Here is a 16,432-nt window from a genome sequence, read left to right on the forward strand (position 1 = left end):
ACAAACATTGCCTGGAGTGATGAATAAAGAAAACATACGTGCAAAAAAGCTACGGAGGGCTAGAAGGCGGGACAACACTTTTACTTCCGGTTGAAAGCTCAGTCTCAATTGGAAGAAACTGCCACACTCATCCAAAAGATGGCGCCACAGCACAAACAATAACACACCTTTTCAATGTCTTTGCTTGTTTGCATTATGGCCATAATAGCAAGACTGATTTATAAGACGCAGCGTTCAAAGCGCGGCAAAAAAGTAGCGGCTTACAGTCTGGAATTTACGGTAGTTTTGCAAAGTTAGTTTCAACCCCATGAAGTCAATAATTAGTTTCTAGTGCATGAATGTGAGTATGTGGGCCCTAAGTGATATTGAAGAGTGTGTGTGTGTGTGTGTGTGTGTGTGTGTGTGTGTGTGTGTGTGTGTGTGTGTGTGTGTGTGTGTGTGTGTGTGTGTGTGTGTGTGTGTGTGTGTGTGTGTGTGTGTGTGTATATGTATATGTAAACACAATATACATAATTCAAAAAGTTCTGGACGGATTTTAATGAACGTCCAAAATGGGAGAAGCTGGCCTCCACTCACACACACAAAGATAGTGGACGATTCTCAAGAGAGTTCACTCCATTAATTTCATTCCGCTATTTGTAACTCAAAGAGTCATAGTCACATTTTCATAAACTTTTCAGGAAACATCCAAAATGGGATCAGGAAGGCGTGATTCCATTTTGGGACTAGATTTAGGATTTTTTCGCTCTTGGGATGTCTGCTCTCTCATTCTACTTAACATAATGTATTCTGTCTGATTCCTTACTTTGAATGATGTATTCTGCCCAGGAGGGGATCAGACCAGGGGACACCACCAGTACCTTCTGTGGAACGCCCAACTACATCGCCCCAGAAATCCTCCGAGGAGAAGACTACGGTGAGCAAGTCACCACATCAGACTGAGTCCCAGCGTGCATCATCCGGGACACGTCTGACTTTGTCTTGTGGACCGTGTTCAGGTTTCAGTGTGGACTGGTGGGCGCTCGGCGTGCTCATGTTCGAGATGATGGCCGGCAGGTCGCCATTCGACATCATCACGGACAATCCTGACATGAACACCGAAGAGTACCTCTTTCAAGGTGAGAGGTTTATAATCTTCAGGGTTTCCCACACATTAATTTATTTGTGGCGGGCCGCCACGAAACAATTACGGCCGCCACAAATAAAATAAAATAAAACATTTAAAAAATTCGGGGAAAAAAAAACATTTTTTTTATTTTTTTTCCGGCTTTTGACTTGCTCGGCCGCTCATAAAAGCAATGGGACTCTGTCTGTGAATTGAGCTTGTAGTTACATATTATATTAATATGTATATAAATATGTACATAAAGTGTTGTAATTATATTCCAACTCCGCGTTCTTCTTGGTCATCGCCGCCACCGCCGCTGAATTTCATGGCTGCAACACGTGTCAAAGTAGTTGGGAAAGGACATGTTCACCACTGTGTTACATCACCTTTTCTTTTAAAAACACTCAAACGTTTGGGAACTGAAGAAAATAATTGTTGATGCTTTGAAAGTGGATTTCTTTCCCATTCTGGTTTTATGTAGAGCTTCAGTCGTTCAACAGTCCGGGGTCTCCGCTGTTGTCTTTTACACTTCATAATGCGCCACACATTTTCGATGGGAGACAGGTCTGGACTGCAGGCGGGCCAGGAAAGTACCCGCCTGGAATTAATATGTGTCTTTTTAATTCATTCTAAGCCTGCGGTTTACAAAACAGTGTGGCTAATTTATGGATTTTCTTCGCTGAAGGCCATAATGCAAATACTTTTCATAAAACACATGCAAAGACACTGAAAAGGTGTTTTGTTTATGCTATGGCCCCATCTTTTGTACGAGTTCGCTCACCGCATTCGTTGCAGTGTCCTTCCATTTAGTGCTTTCCACCAGAAAGAAGAAGTGTCGTTGAGTCTTCCAGCCCTCCATACTACTCGTACAGATCCTTCATTCATCACTCTAAGCAACATTTGTAAGTTTTAAAATATATCTAAAACAATTCATACTTACTGTGTGTGATGTCTTTAGGAGTGTTTTCATGCATGTTTGTACGCGTTGTCGTAATGTAGCAACGTTAGCATCAGCTAATATGCCAACACGAGTGTCTTTGTTAGTATTATTAACTTACAACGGCATTCTTTTTGTATTGTTTCAGTTTCAGAAATGCCTCAGTAAATTCACAAAAATATCACCGTGGAGTAATTGAGTCTCTTTAGCTGATTGGAGAGCAAGCTAGCGCAGTTAGCGGGTCCATAACGATGACTTCTCTTTTTTTGATCAGCTTTTTTACTGCCAATTAAGGTATGTAAATCCATCCATCCATCCATTTTCTACCGCTTATTCCCTTTTGGGGTCGCGGGGGGCGCTGGCGCCTATCTCAGCTACAAACGGGCGGAAGGCGGTGTACACCCTGGACAAGTCGCCATTTCATCGCAGGGTATGTAAATAAACATTTTATTAATTAATTATTATTATTATTTTTTTTTTTTTAAATGTGTAAATAAACATTTCACAGCGTATATATCTGCGGCTTAAACAAAACCCAAAACCAGTGAAGTTGGCACGTTGTGTAAATTGTAAATAAAAACAGAATACAATGATTTGCAAATCCTTTTCAACCTATATTCAATTGAATGGACTGCAAAGACAAGATACTTAATGTTCCAACTGAAAAACGTTGTTGTTTTTTTACAAATATTAGCTCATTTGGAATTTAATGCCTGCAACATGTTTCAAAAAAATTGGCACGAGTGGAAAAAAAAACTGGGAAAGCTGAGGAATGCTCATCAAATACTTATTTGAAACATCCCACAGGTGAACAGGCTAATTGCGAACAGGTGGGTGCTATGATTGGGTATAAAAGCGGCTTCGATGAAATGCACAGTCATTCACAAACAAGGATGGGGCTAGGGTCACCACTTTTTGAACCAATGTGTTAGCAAATTGTCAGTTTAAGAACAACGTTTCTCAAGGAGCTATTGCAAGGAATTTAGGGATTTCGCCATCAAGGTCTGTAATATCAAATGGTTCAAAGAATCTGGAGAAATCACTGCACATAAGCGATGATATTATGAACCTTGGATCCCTCAGGCATCAAAAAGCGACATCAGCGTGTAAAGGATATCACCACATGGGCTCAGGAACATTTCAAACAACCACTGTCAGTAACTACAGTTCAATCAATCAATGTTTATTTATATAGCCCCAAATCACAAATGTCTCAAAGGACTGCACAAATCATTACGACTACAACATCCTCGGAAGAACCCACAAAAGGGCAAGGAAAACTCACACCCAGTGGGCAGGGAGAATTCACATTCAGTGGGACGCCAGTGACAATGCTGACTATGAGAAACCTTGGAGAGGACCTCAGATGTGGGCAACCCCCCCCCTCTAGGGGACCGAAAGCAATGGATGTCGAGCGGGTCTAACATGATACTGTGAAAGTTCAATCCATAGTGGCTCCAAGACAGCAGTGAGAGTCCCGTCCACAGGAAACCATCTCAAGCGGATCAGCAGCGTAAAGATGTCCCCAACCGATACAGGCGAGCGGTCCATCCTGGGTCCCGACGAGCGGCCCATCCTGGGTCTCGACTCTGGACAGTCAGTACTTCATCCATGGTCATCGGACCGGACCCCCTCCACAAGGGAGGGGGGGACATAGGAGAAAGAAAAGAAGCGGCAGATCAACTGGTCTAAAAAGGAGGTCTATTTAAAGGCTACAGTATACAGATGAGTTTTAAGATGAGACTTAAATGCTTCTACTGAGGTAGCATCTCGAACTGTTACCGGGAGGGCATTCCAGAGTACTGGAGCCCGAACGGAAAACGCTCTATAGCCCGCAGACTTTTTTTGAGCTCTAGGAATCACTAATAAGCCGGAGTCTTTTGAACGCAGATTTCTTGCCGGGACATACGGTACAATACAATCGGCAAGATAGGCTGGAGCTAGACCGTGTAGTATTTTATACGTAAGTAGTAAAACCTTAAAGTCACATCTTAAGTGCACAGGAAGCCAGTGCAGGTGAGCCAGTACAGGCGTAATATGATCAAACTTTCTTGTTCTTGTCAAAAGTCTAGCAGCCGCATTTTGTACCAACTGTAATCTTTTAATGCTAGACATGGGGAGACCCGAAAATAATACGTTACAGTAATCGAGACGAGACGTAACAAACGCATGGATAATGATCTCGGCGTCTTTAGTGGACAAAATGGAGTGAATTTTAGCGATATTACGGAGATGAAAGAAGGCCGTTTTAGTAACGCTTTTAATGTGTGACTCAAAGGAGAGAGTTGGGTCGAAGATAATACCCAGATTTTTTACAGAGTCACCTTGTTTTATTATTTGGTTGTCAAATGTTAAAGTTGTATTATTAAATAGAGGTCGGTGTCTAGCAGGACCGATAATCAGCATTTCCGTTTTTTTGGCATTAAGTTGCAAAAAGTTAGCGGACATCCATTGTTTAATTTCATTAAGAAACGCTTCCAACTGACTACAGTCCGGCATGTTGGTCAGCTTTAGGGGCATGTAAAGTTGGGTGTCATCAGCATAACAGTGAAAGCTAATACCGTATTTGCGTATGACGTCACCTAGCGGCAGCATGTAGATGCTGAAGAGTACAGGGCTAAGGACTGAACCCTGGGGAACTCCACACGTTACCTTAACATAGTCCGAGGTCACACTGTTATAGGAGACGCACTGCATCCTATCAGTAAGATAAGAGTTAAACCATGACAGGGCTGAGTCTGACATACCAATTCCTATTTTGATACGCTCTAATAAAATATTATGATCGACGGTATCGAAAGCAGCGCTAAGATCGAGGAGCAGCAACATAGATGACGCATCAGAGTCCATCGTTAGCAATAGATCATTAGTCAATTTTGCGAGGGCTGTCTCAGTCGAGTGATTTGCCCTGAAACCGGATTGAAAGGTTTCACATAGATTGTTAAACGCTAAGTGCTCATTTAGCTGCTCTGCAACAATTTTTTCGAGGATTTTCGAAATAAAGGGAAGGTGAGACACCGGTCGGTAGTTTACCATGAGGTCAGGATCGAGGTTAGGTCTCTTAAGGAGAGAATGAATAACCGCTTTTTTGAATGCAACGGGAACAGTGCCCGAGGAAAGTGATAAGTTTATAATATTTAGCACTGATGGACCTAATAATACAAAAAGCTCCTTGATAAGTTTCCCAGGAAGTGGGTCAAGTAAACATGTTGTTTGTTTTATTCCATTTACACGTTGTAACAATCCTTCTAATGTTATTTCATCAAAACGAGAGAAACTATTTTGGATATTTGCAGTATCCGCCGTATATACAATCGTATCTGTGTTAATAGAACCCCGTTGTAGCTGGGACGCATTGTCTTTAATCTCCTTTCTAATAAGTTCAATTTTCTTATTAAAGAACTTCATAAAGTCATCTGCCGAATGGGTGGAGCTACTGGAAGGAGTCCCTTGTTGGGTTAGCGATGCTACTGTACTAAACAAAAATTTTGGATCGTTTTTATTAATGCGGATGAGATTTGAGTAATAATTAGTTTTAGCTAAGGTAAGCATGCGTTTATAAGTTATTAAACCATCACTCCATGCTTGATGGTGCACCTCAAGTTTAGTCGTGCGCCATTTGCGTTCCAGCTTTCTACATAATAATTTCTGAGCTCTAGTTTCTTCAGTAAACCATGGCGTACGCCTTTTTGGAGCCTTTTTTAACTTCAGCGGTGCTATACTATCAATGGTTTCGCGCAGGGCGTTGTTAAAGTTGTTAGTGAGGTTATCAATAGAGCCCACATACTTTGGGAACGGTGCCATTACCGAGGGCAGTAGGTCCGCAAGAGTCGTCGTTGTGGCAGCATTAATGTTGCGGCTGCTATAGCAGTTATTATTATTATTAGCTTGCCGAACATGAGTCTGAACTTCGAATTTTATAAGGTAATGATCGGACATTACTTTAGTATACGGGAGTATCATAACTTTGGAGACGGTGATACCTCTGACAAGCACTAGGTCTATCGTATTACCGCTGCGATGCGTCGGTTCATTTATTATTTGTGTAAGACCACAGCTATCAATTATAGTCTGGAGCGCCACGCACGGTGGGTCCAATGGGGTATTCATATGGATATTAAAGTCCCCCATTATAATTATATTATCGGCGTGCGTCACTAGATCAGCAACAAACTCTGAGAATTCACTAATAAAGTCCGAATAGGGCCCTGGGGGGCGGTAGATAACGGCCAGGCACAGAGGCAGAGGTGTGGCAGACTTCATAGAAAGCACCTCAAACGATTTATATTTATTATTTAAGTTAGGACTAAAGTTAAAGTTTTCGTTGTATATTAGTGCGACACCCCCTCCCCTTTTGAGGTGACGGGCAATATGCGCATTCGTATAGTTAGGAGGGGATGCCTCATTTATCGCAAAAAAGTCGTCTGGTTTAAGCCAGGTTTCGCTAAGACCGATGACGTTAAGGTTGTTGTCTCTAATGACCTCATTGACTAATAACGTTTTGGGAGACAAAGATCTGATGTTTAGAAAGCCCATATTATAGGTAGTGGGCTGTTTTAAGGAGTTGTTGATAAAATTATCCGTAGTAGCAATATTAATAATGTTGCGTTTATTATGCGCAGTGTACTTAAAATAATTACGACCATATCTAGGAATTGATATGACGGGAATTTTCAGATTGTCTACTTGGCGCTGCGATAAACTGAACGCATCATAATTTGCCACCTCAGTAGAACGCATGTCTAACTCTGACGTAGTCATAGACACAGTAGAAAAAACATTTTGTGAGTTGTGTATTATTCTACGAAAATTGCTATGTGTACAGGGATCATCCAGCCTGGCGCTGGCTAGTTCTAACTTAACTGACTCCATACCCAGGCTAGCAGGCTCTGTAATTGCCTGTGACCGGGCTTGCTCTAGTGCAGTTAGTCAAATGTGGCTCAATGCGAAGTCTATGTTCCGAGACAAGAGGATAGCGCCTTCCTGGTTAGGGTGAAGGCCGTCTCTCCTCAGCAAGCCAGGTTTTCCCCAGAAAGAGGGCCAATTATCAATAAACGTAAATCCCTGTTGTCTGCAGAAGCTATCCAGCCACCTGTTAAGAGAGACTAATCTGCTATATCTCTCATCATTGCCTCTCCCAGGCAGGGGGCCAGAGACAATTACTCGATGCCTGGACATCTTTCTGGCGAGATTACAAGCCCTGGCTATGTTTCTCTTTGTAATCTCTGATTGTCTCATCCTAACGTCATTGGAGCCAACGTGTATTACTATATTCGCATAACTAGTGGTGCGGTTAGCCTTCCGTACGTGTTTACTAGACCTGTTGCGAGTTAGCTCCCTAAGATTAGCTTCAATGTCAGGTGCTCTGCCCCCGGGAATACACTTAATTGTGGCTGGTTTGCTAAGCTTTATGTTTCGGGTGATGGAGTCCCCTATGACTAAAGTGTGGTGCCCGGTAGACTGGGGTGTAGGACTAGCTAAAGGGCTAAATCTATTATGCGTCTCAACCGGTACACCGTAGCTTGTAGGCCGATTAGGGCTGCTACAAGCTGGGCTAGTTAGCTCGCTACAGCTAACGCTAGCAGATGTGTCCGCAACATCTAAAGTTACGAAATTACACTGCTCTAACTGGCGGACACGGCTCTCGAGCAGAGCCAACCTATCCATGAGTAAAGTGCACGAAGCGCAGGAAGCCATACTCACAGAAACTTTCCGTCGCCGAGTGGGGTGCCAGCTGTCTTCGGGAAGTGGTGGTCACGGTGGCGGGGAAGAAGCTTCCTTCAGACCGGCGCTGCCTTTCTCCGCTAGCCTCGTTAGCTTAGCAGCTAGCTAGCTGAGGGCGAAGTGGTGAGACAGAGATCGGGTGATTTGCAAGTTAAATTGAACTATTAAATATGTTCGATAAGTTGTAAATAAAGCTGCAAAACAGTTAAAATCACACAGATAGAACGATACTTAGCTTTTTTGCAACAAGAGCAGTCAGCGAGCAGTCATTCACGTTGACCCGGAACCGGAAGCCTTTTATATTGCTATATAGTTTGTCTGTACATCTGTAAGTGCAAATTAAAACTCTACTATGCAAAGCAAAAGCCATTTATCAGCAACACCCAGAAATGCTGCCGGCTTTGCTGGGCCCAAGCTCATCTAAGATGGACTGATGCAAAGTGGAAAAGTGTTCTGTGGTGAGACGAGTCCACATTTCAAATTGTTTTTGGAAACTGTGGACGTCGTGTGCTCCGGAACAAAGAGGAAAATAACCATCCGGATTGTTCTGGGCGTAAAGTTCAAAAGTATTTACCATATATATATGGTATGGGGGTGTATTAGTGCCCAAGGCATGGGTAATTTACACATCTGTGAAGGCACCATTAATGCTGAAAGGTCCATACAGGTTTCCGAGCAATATGTTGCCATACAAGCAACGTTATCATGGACGCCCGATAACGTTGCTTGAATGCTTATTTCAAAAATTGGTCTCCTCAGTTCCCAAATGTTTACTGAGTGTTGTTAAAAGGAAATTCCATGTACACAGTGGTAAAAATGCCCCTGTGACAACTTTTTTGCAATGTGTTGCTGAAATTAAATTCCAAGTTAATGATTATTTGCAAAAAAATTAAAAAATTGTCAGTACGAACATGAAATATCTTGTCTTTGCAGTTTATTAATTTTCTTTTTTCATTTGATTTTTATTGACATCCAGCATCAGACATTCCTATCCATTACATCAGTGGTTCTCAACCTTTTTTCAGTGATGACCCCCTGTGAACATTTTTTAATTCAAGTACCCCTAATCAGAGCAAAGCATTTTTGGTTGAAAAAAATAAATAAAGAAGTAAAATACAGCACTATGTCATCAGTTTCTGATTTATTAAATTGTATAACAGTGCAAAATATTGCTCATTTGTAGTGGTCTTTCTTGAACTATTTGGAAAAAAAGATATAAAAATAACTAAAAACTTGTTGAAAAATAAACAAGTGATTCAATTATAAATAAAGATTTCTACACATAGAAGTAATCATCAACTTAAAGTGCCCTCTTTTGGGATTGTAGTAGAAATCTGTCTGGATTCATGAACTTCATTCTAAACATTTCTTCACCAAAAAATAAATCAATCAATGTTTACTTATATAGCCCTAAATCACTAGTGTCTCAAAGGGCTGCACAAACCACCACGACATCCTCGGTAGGAAAACTCACACCCAGTGGGACATTGGTGACAATAATGACCCAGTGGGACGTCGGTGACAATGATGACTATGAGAACCTTAGAGAGGAGGAAAGCAATCTTTAACATCAATATTTATGGAACATGTCCACAAAAAATCTAGCTGTCAACACTGAATATTGCATTGTTGCATTTCTTTTCACAGTTTATGAACTTACATTCTTTTTTTTGTTGAATTATTATTCAATAAATATATTTATAAAGGATTTTTGAATTGTTGCTATTTTTAGAATATTTTTGAAAAACATCACGTACCCCTTGGCATACCTTCAAGTACCCCCAGGGGTACTCGTACCCCCATTTGAGAACCACTGCATTACATCATATTCACATACATCATATATCTGTTGTCTGGCCTAAATGTCAAGGTATTTTTTGTGTATATCCCAACCATACCACCCTACCCCAAAAAAAAGAAACCGCAAAAAAAAAAAAAGTAGTATCTACAAATACATCAATTAATAGAAAAAAAACAAATAATACATTAATAATAATACTAAATAGAAATAAATTGAATACATTCAATTGAATATAAGTTGAAAAGGATTTGTAAATCATTGTATTATGTTCAGAGGTTCGAGAGTAGCACGATGAGGTGGTTCGGGCATCTGGTCAGGATGCCACCCAAACGCCTCCCTAGGGAAGTGTTTAGGGCACGTCCAACCGGTTGGAAGCCACGGGGAAGACCCAGGACACGTTGGGAAGACTAAGTCTCCCGGCTGGCCTGGGAACACCTCGGGATCCCCCGGGAAGAGCTAGACGAAGTGGCTGGGGAGAGGGAAGTCTGGGCTTCCCTGCTTAGGCTGCTGCCCCTGCGACCCGACCTCGGATAAGTGGAAGAAGATGGATGGATGGATGGATGTATTCTGTTCTTATTTACGATTTACACAACGTGCAAACTTCAATAATTTTGGATTTTGTAGTACGGTTCCGCTAATGCAGGAGTGCCCACACTTTTTCTGCAGGCGAGCTACTTTTCAATTGACCAACTCGAGGGGATCTACCTCATTTATATATATCATTTATATTTATTTATTTATGAAAGAGACATTTTTGTAAACAAGTTAAATGTGTTTAATGATAATACAAGCATGTGTAACACATATAGATGTCTTTCTTTCACAAAGACAAGAATATAAGTTGGTGTACTACCTGATTCTGATGACTTGCATTGATTGGAATCAGACAGTAATATGATAACGCCCACATTTTCAAATGGAGGAAAAAAAAAGTTGTCCTTTCTGTACAATACCACATGAAAGTGATTGGTTTTTGGCATCTAATTCATCCAGCTTCCATACACTTTACAAGAAAAACATTGGCGGCAAATTCCGTAGCTTGCTTGATTGACATTCACGGCACCCGAGGGTCTTGTGAGATGACGCTGGCTGCTGCCAGTTCATTATTATGAAAAAATGACAGAGAGGAAGGCGAGAAACACTTTTTATTTCAACAGACTTTCGCGCCGTCCCTTCCGTCAAACTCTAAAGGCCGACTGCACATTTCCTATCTTCACAATAAAAGCCCTGCTTCATGCTGCCTGCGCTAACAAAATAAGAGTCTCGGAAAGGGAGGGATCGCTTGTGCACGCCAGTTTTCCGAGACTCTGTATTTAGTTAGCGCAAGCAGCATGAAGCAGGGCTTTTATTGTGAAGATAGGAAATGTGCAGTCGGCCTTTAGAGTTTTGACGGAAGGTACGGCGCGAGAGTCTGTTGAAATAAAAAGTGTTTCTCGCCTTCCTCTCGGTCATATTTTCATAATAATGATCTTGCAGCAGCCAGCGTCATCTCACAAGACCCTCCGGTACCGTGAATGTCATTTAAGTGACGTCTTGGTGAAGATTGATGATCACAAATTTTTAGGTCTATTTTTTTTAAAAGCCTGGCTGGAGATCGACTGACACACCCCCCGCGGTCGACTGGTAGCTCGCGATCGACGTAATGGGCACCCCTGCGCTAATGTATGGAAAATATTTTTTTCCCCTCAAATTAAGCGGGTGTGGATTATATTCGAGTGCACTATATAGTCCAGAAAACAGTGTAATCAGATTAGACTGTAAGAATCTTAAATTTGAGTTTGAGTTTATTTCGAAAACGCGTGCATACAACATGATATATCACAATTCCCAGCTTCTTTATTCAACATGTTCGAAAAGGAGTAGGAAGAAGCAGAGTTTACTAAATCCTACCCCTTGTCCTTTACATACAGTAGCAGTTGCTAAAACTTTGTTCACTTCCTGTTTTCAATTCATTCACAATATACTCCATAAGTAATAAAAATAAAAACAAATAAATAATAATTGGTGAAGTAAGTTATATTTCATATGGTGAGATGAATAAAATTATCTAGAAAATGAATGGATGGATGAAATAAAATCAGACTGTTTATCATGGTTCTTCTTCTTTGTTCTTCTTCTTAAAGTGTAAACACTTTAAGTTTGAATAGTTTCTTGAAGTGGATCATATTAGTACATTTTTTTATTTCTTTGCTTAATCCATTCCATCATTTAATTTCACACACAGATATACTGAAGGTCTTAAGTGTGGTACGTGCGTACAAATGTTTTAAATCAAATTTTTATCGAAGATCATATTTCTACTCGTGGTTAGTCAAATATGCCGTCCTTAAACCCAAAAGGACAATGTTTTGCGGCGAGCTAGTTTATCAATACATGATTTTGAAGCTCTCCTTTTCAAGAGGAGTCATGTGGTGAAATGTTTATTTTTAAATTCCTTTATGTGTTGCTGCTTCATCATTGGCAAAGCGCTAAGCTTGCTTCCAGCAACATTGACTTAAATTCGGGGCGTTGTTTGGTAACGAGAGATGCTTGGATACAAATTATGCAGACAGCAACGTGACGGCTTGTTTGGTGCCAGTTAACGAAGAACACTCTCGTTCGTTTAGCCTCTTGTTCTTGTCGCATAACCGATATATTGAGTGTGTATGTGTGTGTAATGGGGGGGGGACAAATTAGGTTTAATGGAATGAAAATTAGCTTGGCGTTGCGTAGGACTTATGTCTGTGCCATAGATGCTTCATTAAAATGCAGGAATCGCTAACAGGGTTCATTTTATTTCCCGCCATTGATAATCAACTTGGGTTGACTCAAATTGAAGCAAAGCCTTAGTCTTCTCTTGCTGACTTCAGAGAGCATTAAACCCTAAAAACCCAATTTTTTGTGACTTGGCACCATCTTAAAAGTTTGTTGACTTCTCTTAATTTAGCATGCTAACGTTTTATGCTTGCATCTTAGCTCATTTTGATTGTTTAAACCCTAAAAACCCTGAATTTTGGTACTTGTCACCATCTTAAAAGTATTTTCACTTCTCCTAATTTAGCATTCTAATGTTTTATGCTAGCATCTTAGCTTGTTTTGATTGCTTAAACCCTAAAAACCCTGAATTTTGGTACTTGGCACCATCTTAAAAGTGTGTTCACTCTCCTAATTTAGCATGCTAATGTTTTATGCTAGCATCTTAGGTAATTTTCATTGTTCAAGGCCTGAAAACCCACAATTTTAATATGTGGCACCATCTTAAAAGTATGTTCACTTCTTCTAATTTGGCATTCTAAAGTTTTATGCGAGCATCTTAACTAATTTTGATTGTTTAAACCCTAAAAACCCTGAATTTTTGTACGTGGCACCATCTTAAAAGTATGTTCACTTCTCCTAATTGAGCATTCTAAAGTTTTATGCTAGCTTCCTAGCTCATTTTGATTGCTTAAACCCTAAAAACCCTGAATTTTGGTACTTGGAACCATCTTAAAAGTATGGTCACTTCTCTTAATTTAACATGCTAATGTTTAATGCTCGCATCTTAGCTCATTTTGATTGTTTAAACCCTAAAAACCCTGAATTTTGGTACTTGGCACCATCTTAAAAGTATGTTCACTTCTCCTAATTTAGCATGCTAATGTTTTATGCTAGCATCTTAGCTAATTTTCATTGTTTAAGCCCTAAAAACCCACAATTTTAATACGTGGCACCAACTTAAAAGTATGTTCAATTCTCCTAATTTAGCATTCTAAAGTTTTATGCGAGCATCTTAACTAATTTTGATTGTTTGAACCCTAAAAACCCAGGATTTTGGTACATGGCACCATCTTAAGAGTGTGTTCACTTCTCTTAATTGAGCATGATAATGTTGTATGCTAGCATCTTAGCTCATTTTGATTGCTTAAACCCTAAAAACCCTGAATTTTGGTACTTGGAACCATCTTAAAATTATGGTCATTTCTCCTAATTTAGCATGCTAATGTTTAATGCTAGCATCTTAGCTCATGTTGATTGCTTAAACCCTAAAAACCCTGAATGTTGGTACTTGGAACCATCTTAAAAGTATGTTCACTTCTCCTAATTTAGCAGGCTAATGTTTTATGCTAGCATCTTAGCTAATTTTCATTGTTTAAGGCCTAAAAACCCAGAATTTTAATACGTGGCACCATTTTAAAATAATGATCACTTCGCCTATTTTAGCATTCTAAAGTTTTATGCGAGCATCTTAACTAATTTTGATTGTTTAAACCCTAAAAACTCAGAATTTTGGTACATGGCACCATCTTAAAAGTATGTTCACTTCTCCTCATTTAGCATGATAAATTTGTATGCTAGCATCTTAGCTCATTTTGATTGTTTAAACTCTAAAAATCCTGAATGTTGGTACTTGGAACCATCTTAAAAGTATGGTCACTTCTCCTAATTTAGCATGCTAATGTTTAATGCTAGCATCTTAGCTCATTTTGATTGCTTAAACCCTAAAAACCCTGAATGTTGGTACTTGGAACCATCTTAAAAGTATGTTCACTTCTCCTAATTTAGCATGCTAATGTTTTATACTAGCATTTTAGCTAATTTTCATTGTTTGAGTCCTAAAAACCCAGAATTTTAATACGTGGCACCTTCTTAAAAGAATGTTCAATTTCGCCTAATTTAGCATTCTAAAGTTTTATGCAAGCATTTTAACTAATTTTGATTGTTTAAACCCTAAAAACCCTGAATTTTGGTACGTGGCACCATCTTAAAAGTATGTTCACTTCTCCTGATTCAGCATGATAATGTTGTATGCTAGCATCTTAGCTCATTTTGATTGTTAAAACCCTAAAAACCCTGAATGTTGGTACTTGGCACCATCTTAAAAGTATGTTCACTTCTTATAATTTAGCATGCTATGTTTCAAGATAGCATTTTAGCTAATTTTGATTGTTTAAACCCTAAAAACTCAGACTTTTGGTTGGTAGGTTTGTTTACCAACATAATCTAACATTTCTACACATCAAACAGTTAGCCTACAATAGCGTGTTGTCATAGTGTTGTCAATAAAGTACTATCCATCTATCTAGTGGTAAAACAAAGGAACCCAAAGTTACTATCGCTATCTAACCGTCATATTTCCTTCTTTCTGAATTGATTAACGTGGACCCCAACTTAAACAAGTTAAAAAACTTATTCGGGTGTTACCATTTAGTGGTCAATTGTACGGAATATGTACTGTACTGTGCAATCTACTAATAAAAGTCTCAATCAATAAAAAAAAAAACCCTCTCTGAACCAAACCTAAATGGGAAAACAAACTACCCCCTGTGAGTTGGTATGTGATGTTGTCTGTGATGACATCATCAACCTCACAACTTTGCAACAGTTAAATTAATACATTGATTTGATACAAAATGAAACCAGTACTCTTATAAAGGCTAGCAAATAACAAAATGATGGGATTTAGCCCTGTTGAGACGAGTGATGAATACAAAGTTCATCCAGTCTGTCACACAGGGGTGCAAGGATTCATAGACAAAATGTGTCCCCAGTAATTGTCGACAATAGTCCGGTGACATCATCGTAGCATGTATTTTTTCAGACCGGTCACCATCAGCAACAGGAGATGAAAAATGGTGGTTATATGGTATACAAGTACTAATAAAATACCGCGACAACAGAAGAATAAGTGATTATTACATTTGAACAGAAGTGTAGGTAGAACATGTTGAAACAGGAAGTAAGCAGATATTAACAGGAAATGAACAAGTAAATTAATAACGTTGACAAAATAATATAATGATAAATGACACAATATTTTACTGCATACATCAGCAGACTAATTAGGAGCCTTTGTTTGTTTACTTACTACTAAAAGACAAGTTGTCTGGAATGTTCAACATCTTATTTAATAAACACTCTTCTTTGATTGCAATAAAGAAACATACATTTAAAGTATCATAAGATTTTCTGTACATTTAGAAATGTAGCAAAATGTATTGAAATACATTTTGGTACCGGTACCAAAATATTGTTATCGGGACAAGCCTAAAACACGCTAAAGCGGAACTTGATTTCCATGGCGATACATCTGGGATGTGCGAATATGTCGCACATCTCCCGAAGGTGGTCTGCAACTTTTCTCAGTGAGATAGTCTATATCCATAAAAGGGACGCTTTAAGAGCTTTAAAAGTGGCAACTGACAATCAGGTAGTAAGACCTTTGCTTCAAACTTAGCTAAACAATTAAATAACAAACAGTCTGATCTGTACAAGGAGGTCAAAGAGTTAACTAGCTCCCCTGCTGTGCACATACACAGCTGCTTGGTGCCAATTATTAGCGCTGTCCACACCGCCCACGTAACGCAAACTAATGCATGTGTTTACATTCAAGTTTGTTCGCTATATTATTGATTAATGATACTATTTGTTTTAAAGCACAGATCAAAATTAGCAAGCATAAATCATGAAACATTTAATACAATGTCAATAAAGTTTTATATTGTATTCTAATCTAATCCTACATAATGCTTTCTGTGACATGTATTATAATGACATTGTTCTTTGAGTGCAGTAAGAATCATGTTTCTTTATACGTTTTTTCATAAGGTTTTCGGTTCAAATGAAGCCAATAATGACAATTTTGCAGTCCTCTTTATTAAGAAAACTATTGAAATACATGATGATACACATTTTGGGACCAAAATATTGGTGTTGCGACAACTCTATGCAATTCCCAGGGAAGATTACAAAGCTCTACCCATTGTTGCTTCCTAGTGGTGGTGAGTGAGGGGGAACTTTGGGATGGGGCCCTCATCTTTGCGATGATAAGGGGGGGCCAACTTCACACAGGTCTATAAAGACACGTATATCGAGATAGTATCGCTACCGTGAGTCATGCATCGCT

The 16,432-nt window shown here is 39.4% G+C and overlaps 1 protein-coding gene across 1 annotated transcript in view; it reads left to right on the forward strand.

Annotated features, from left to right (window-relative positions):
• Nucleotides 1–16,432, forward strand: part of prkcz (protein kinase C, zeta) — a 208,396-nt gene that overhangs the window by 150,893 nt on the left and 41,071 nt on the right. Inside the window, 2 exon segments of the mRNA XM_061903119.1 lie at nucleotides 829–916; nucleotides 999–1,118. Of these exon segments, the coding sequence (XP_061759103.1) occupies nucleotides 829–916; nucleotides 999–1,118 (208 nt within the window).

This window comes from Nerophis ophidion, linkage group LG06 (assembly GCF_033978795.1).
Source record: "Nerophis ophidion isolate RoL-2023_Sa linkage group LG06, RoL_Noph_v1.0, whole genome shotgun sequence".
In the NCBI taxonomy this organism is placed as follows: Eukaryota; Metazoa; Chordata; class Actinopteri; order Syngnathiformes; family Syngnathidae; genus Nerophis; species Nerophis ophidion.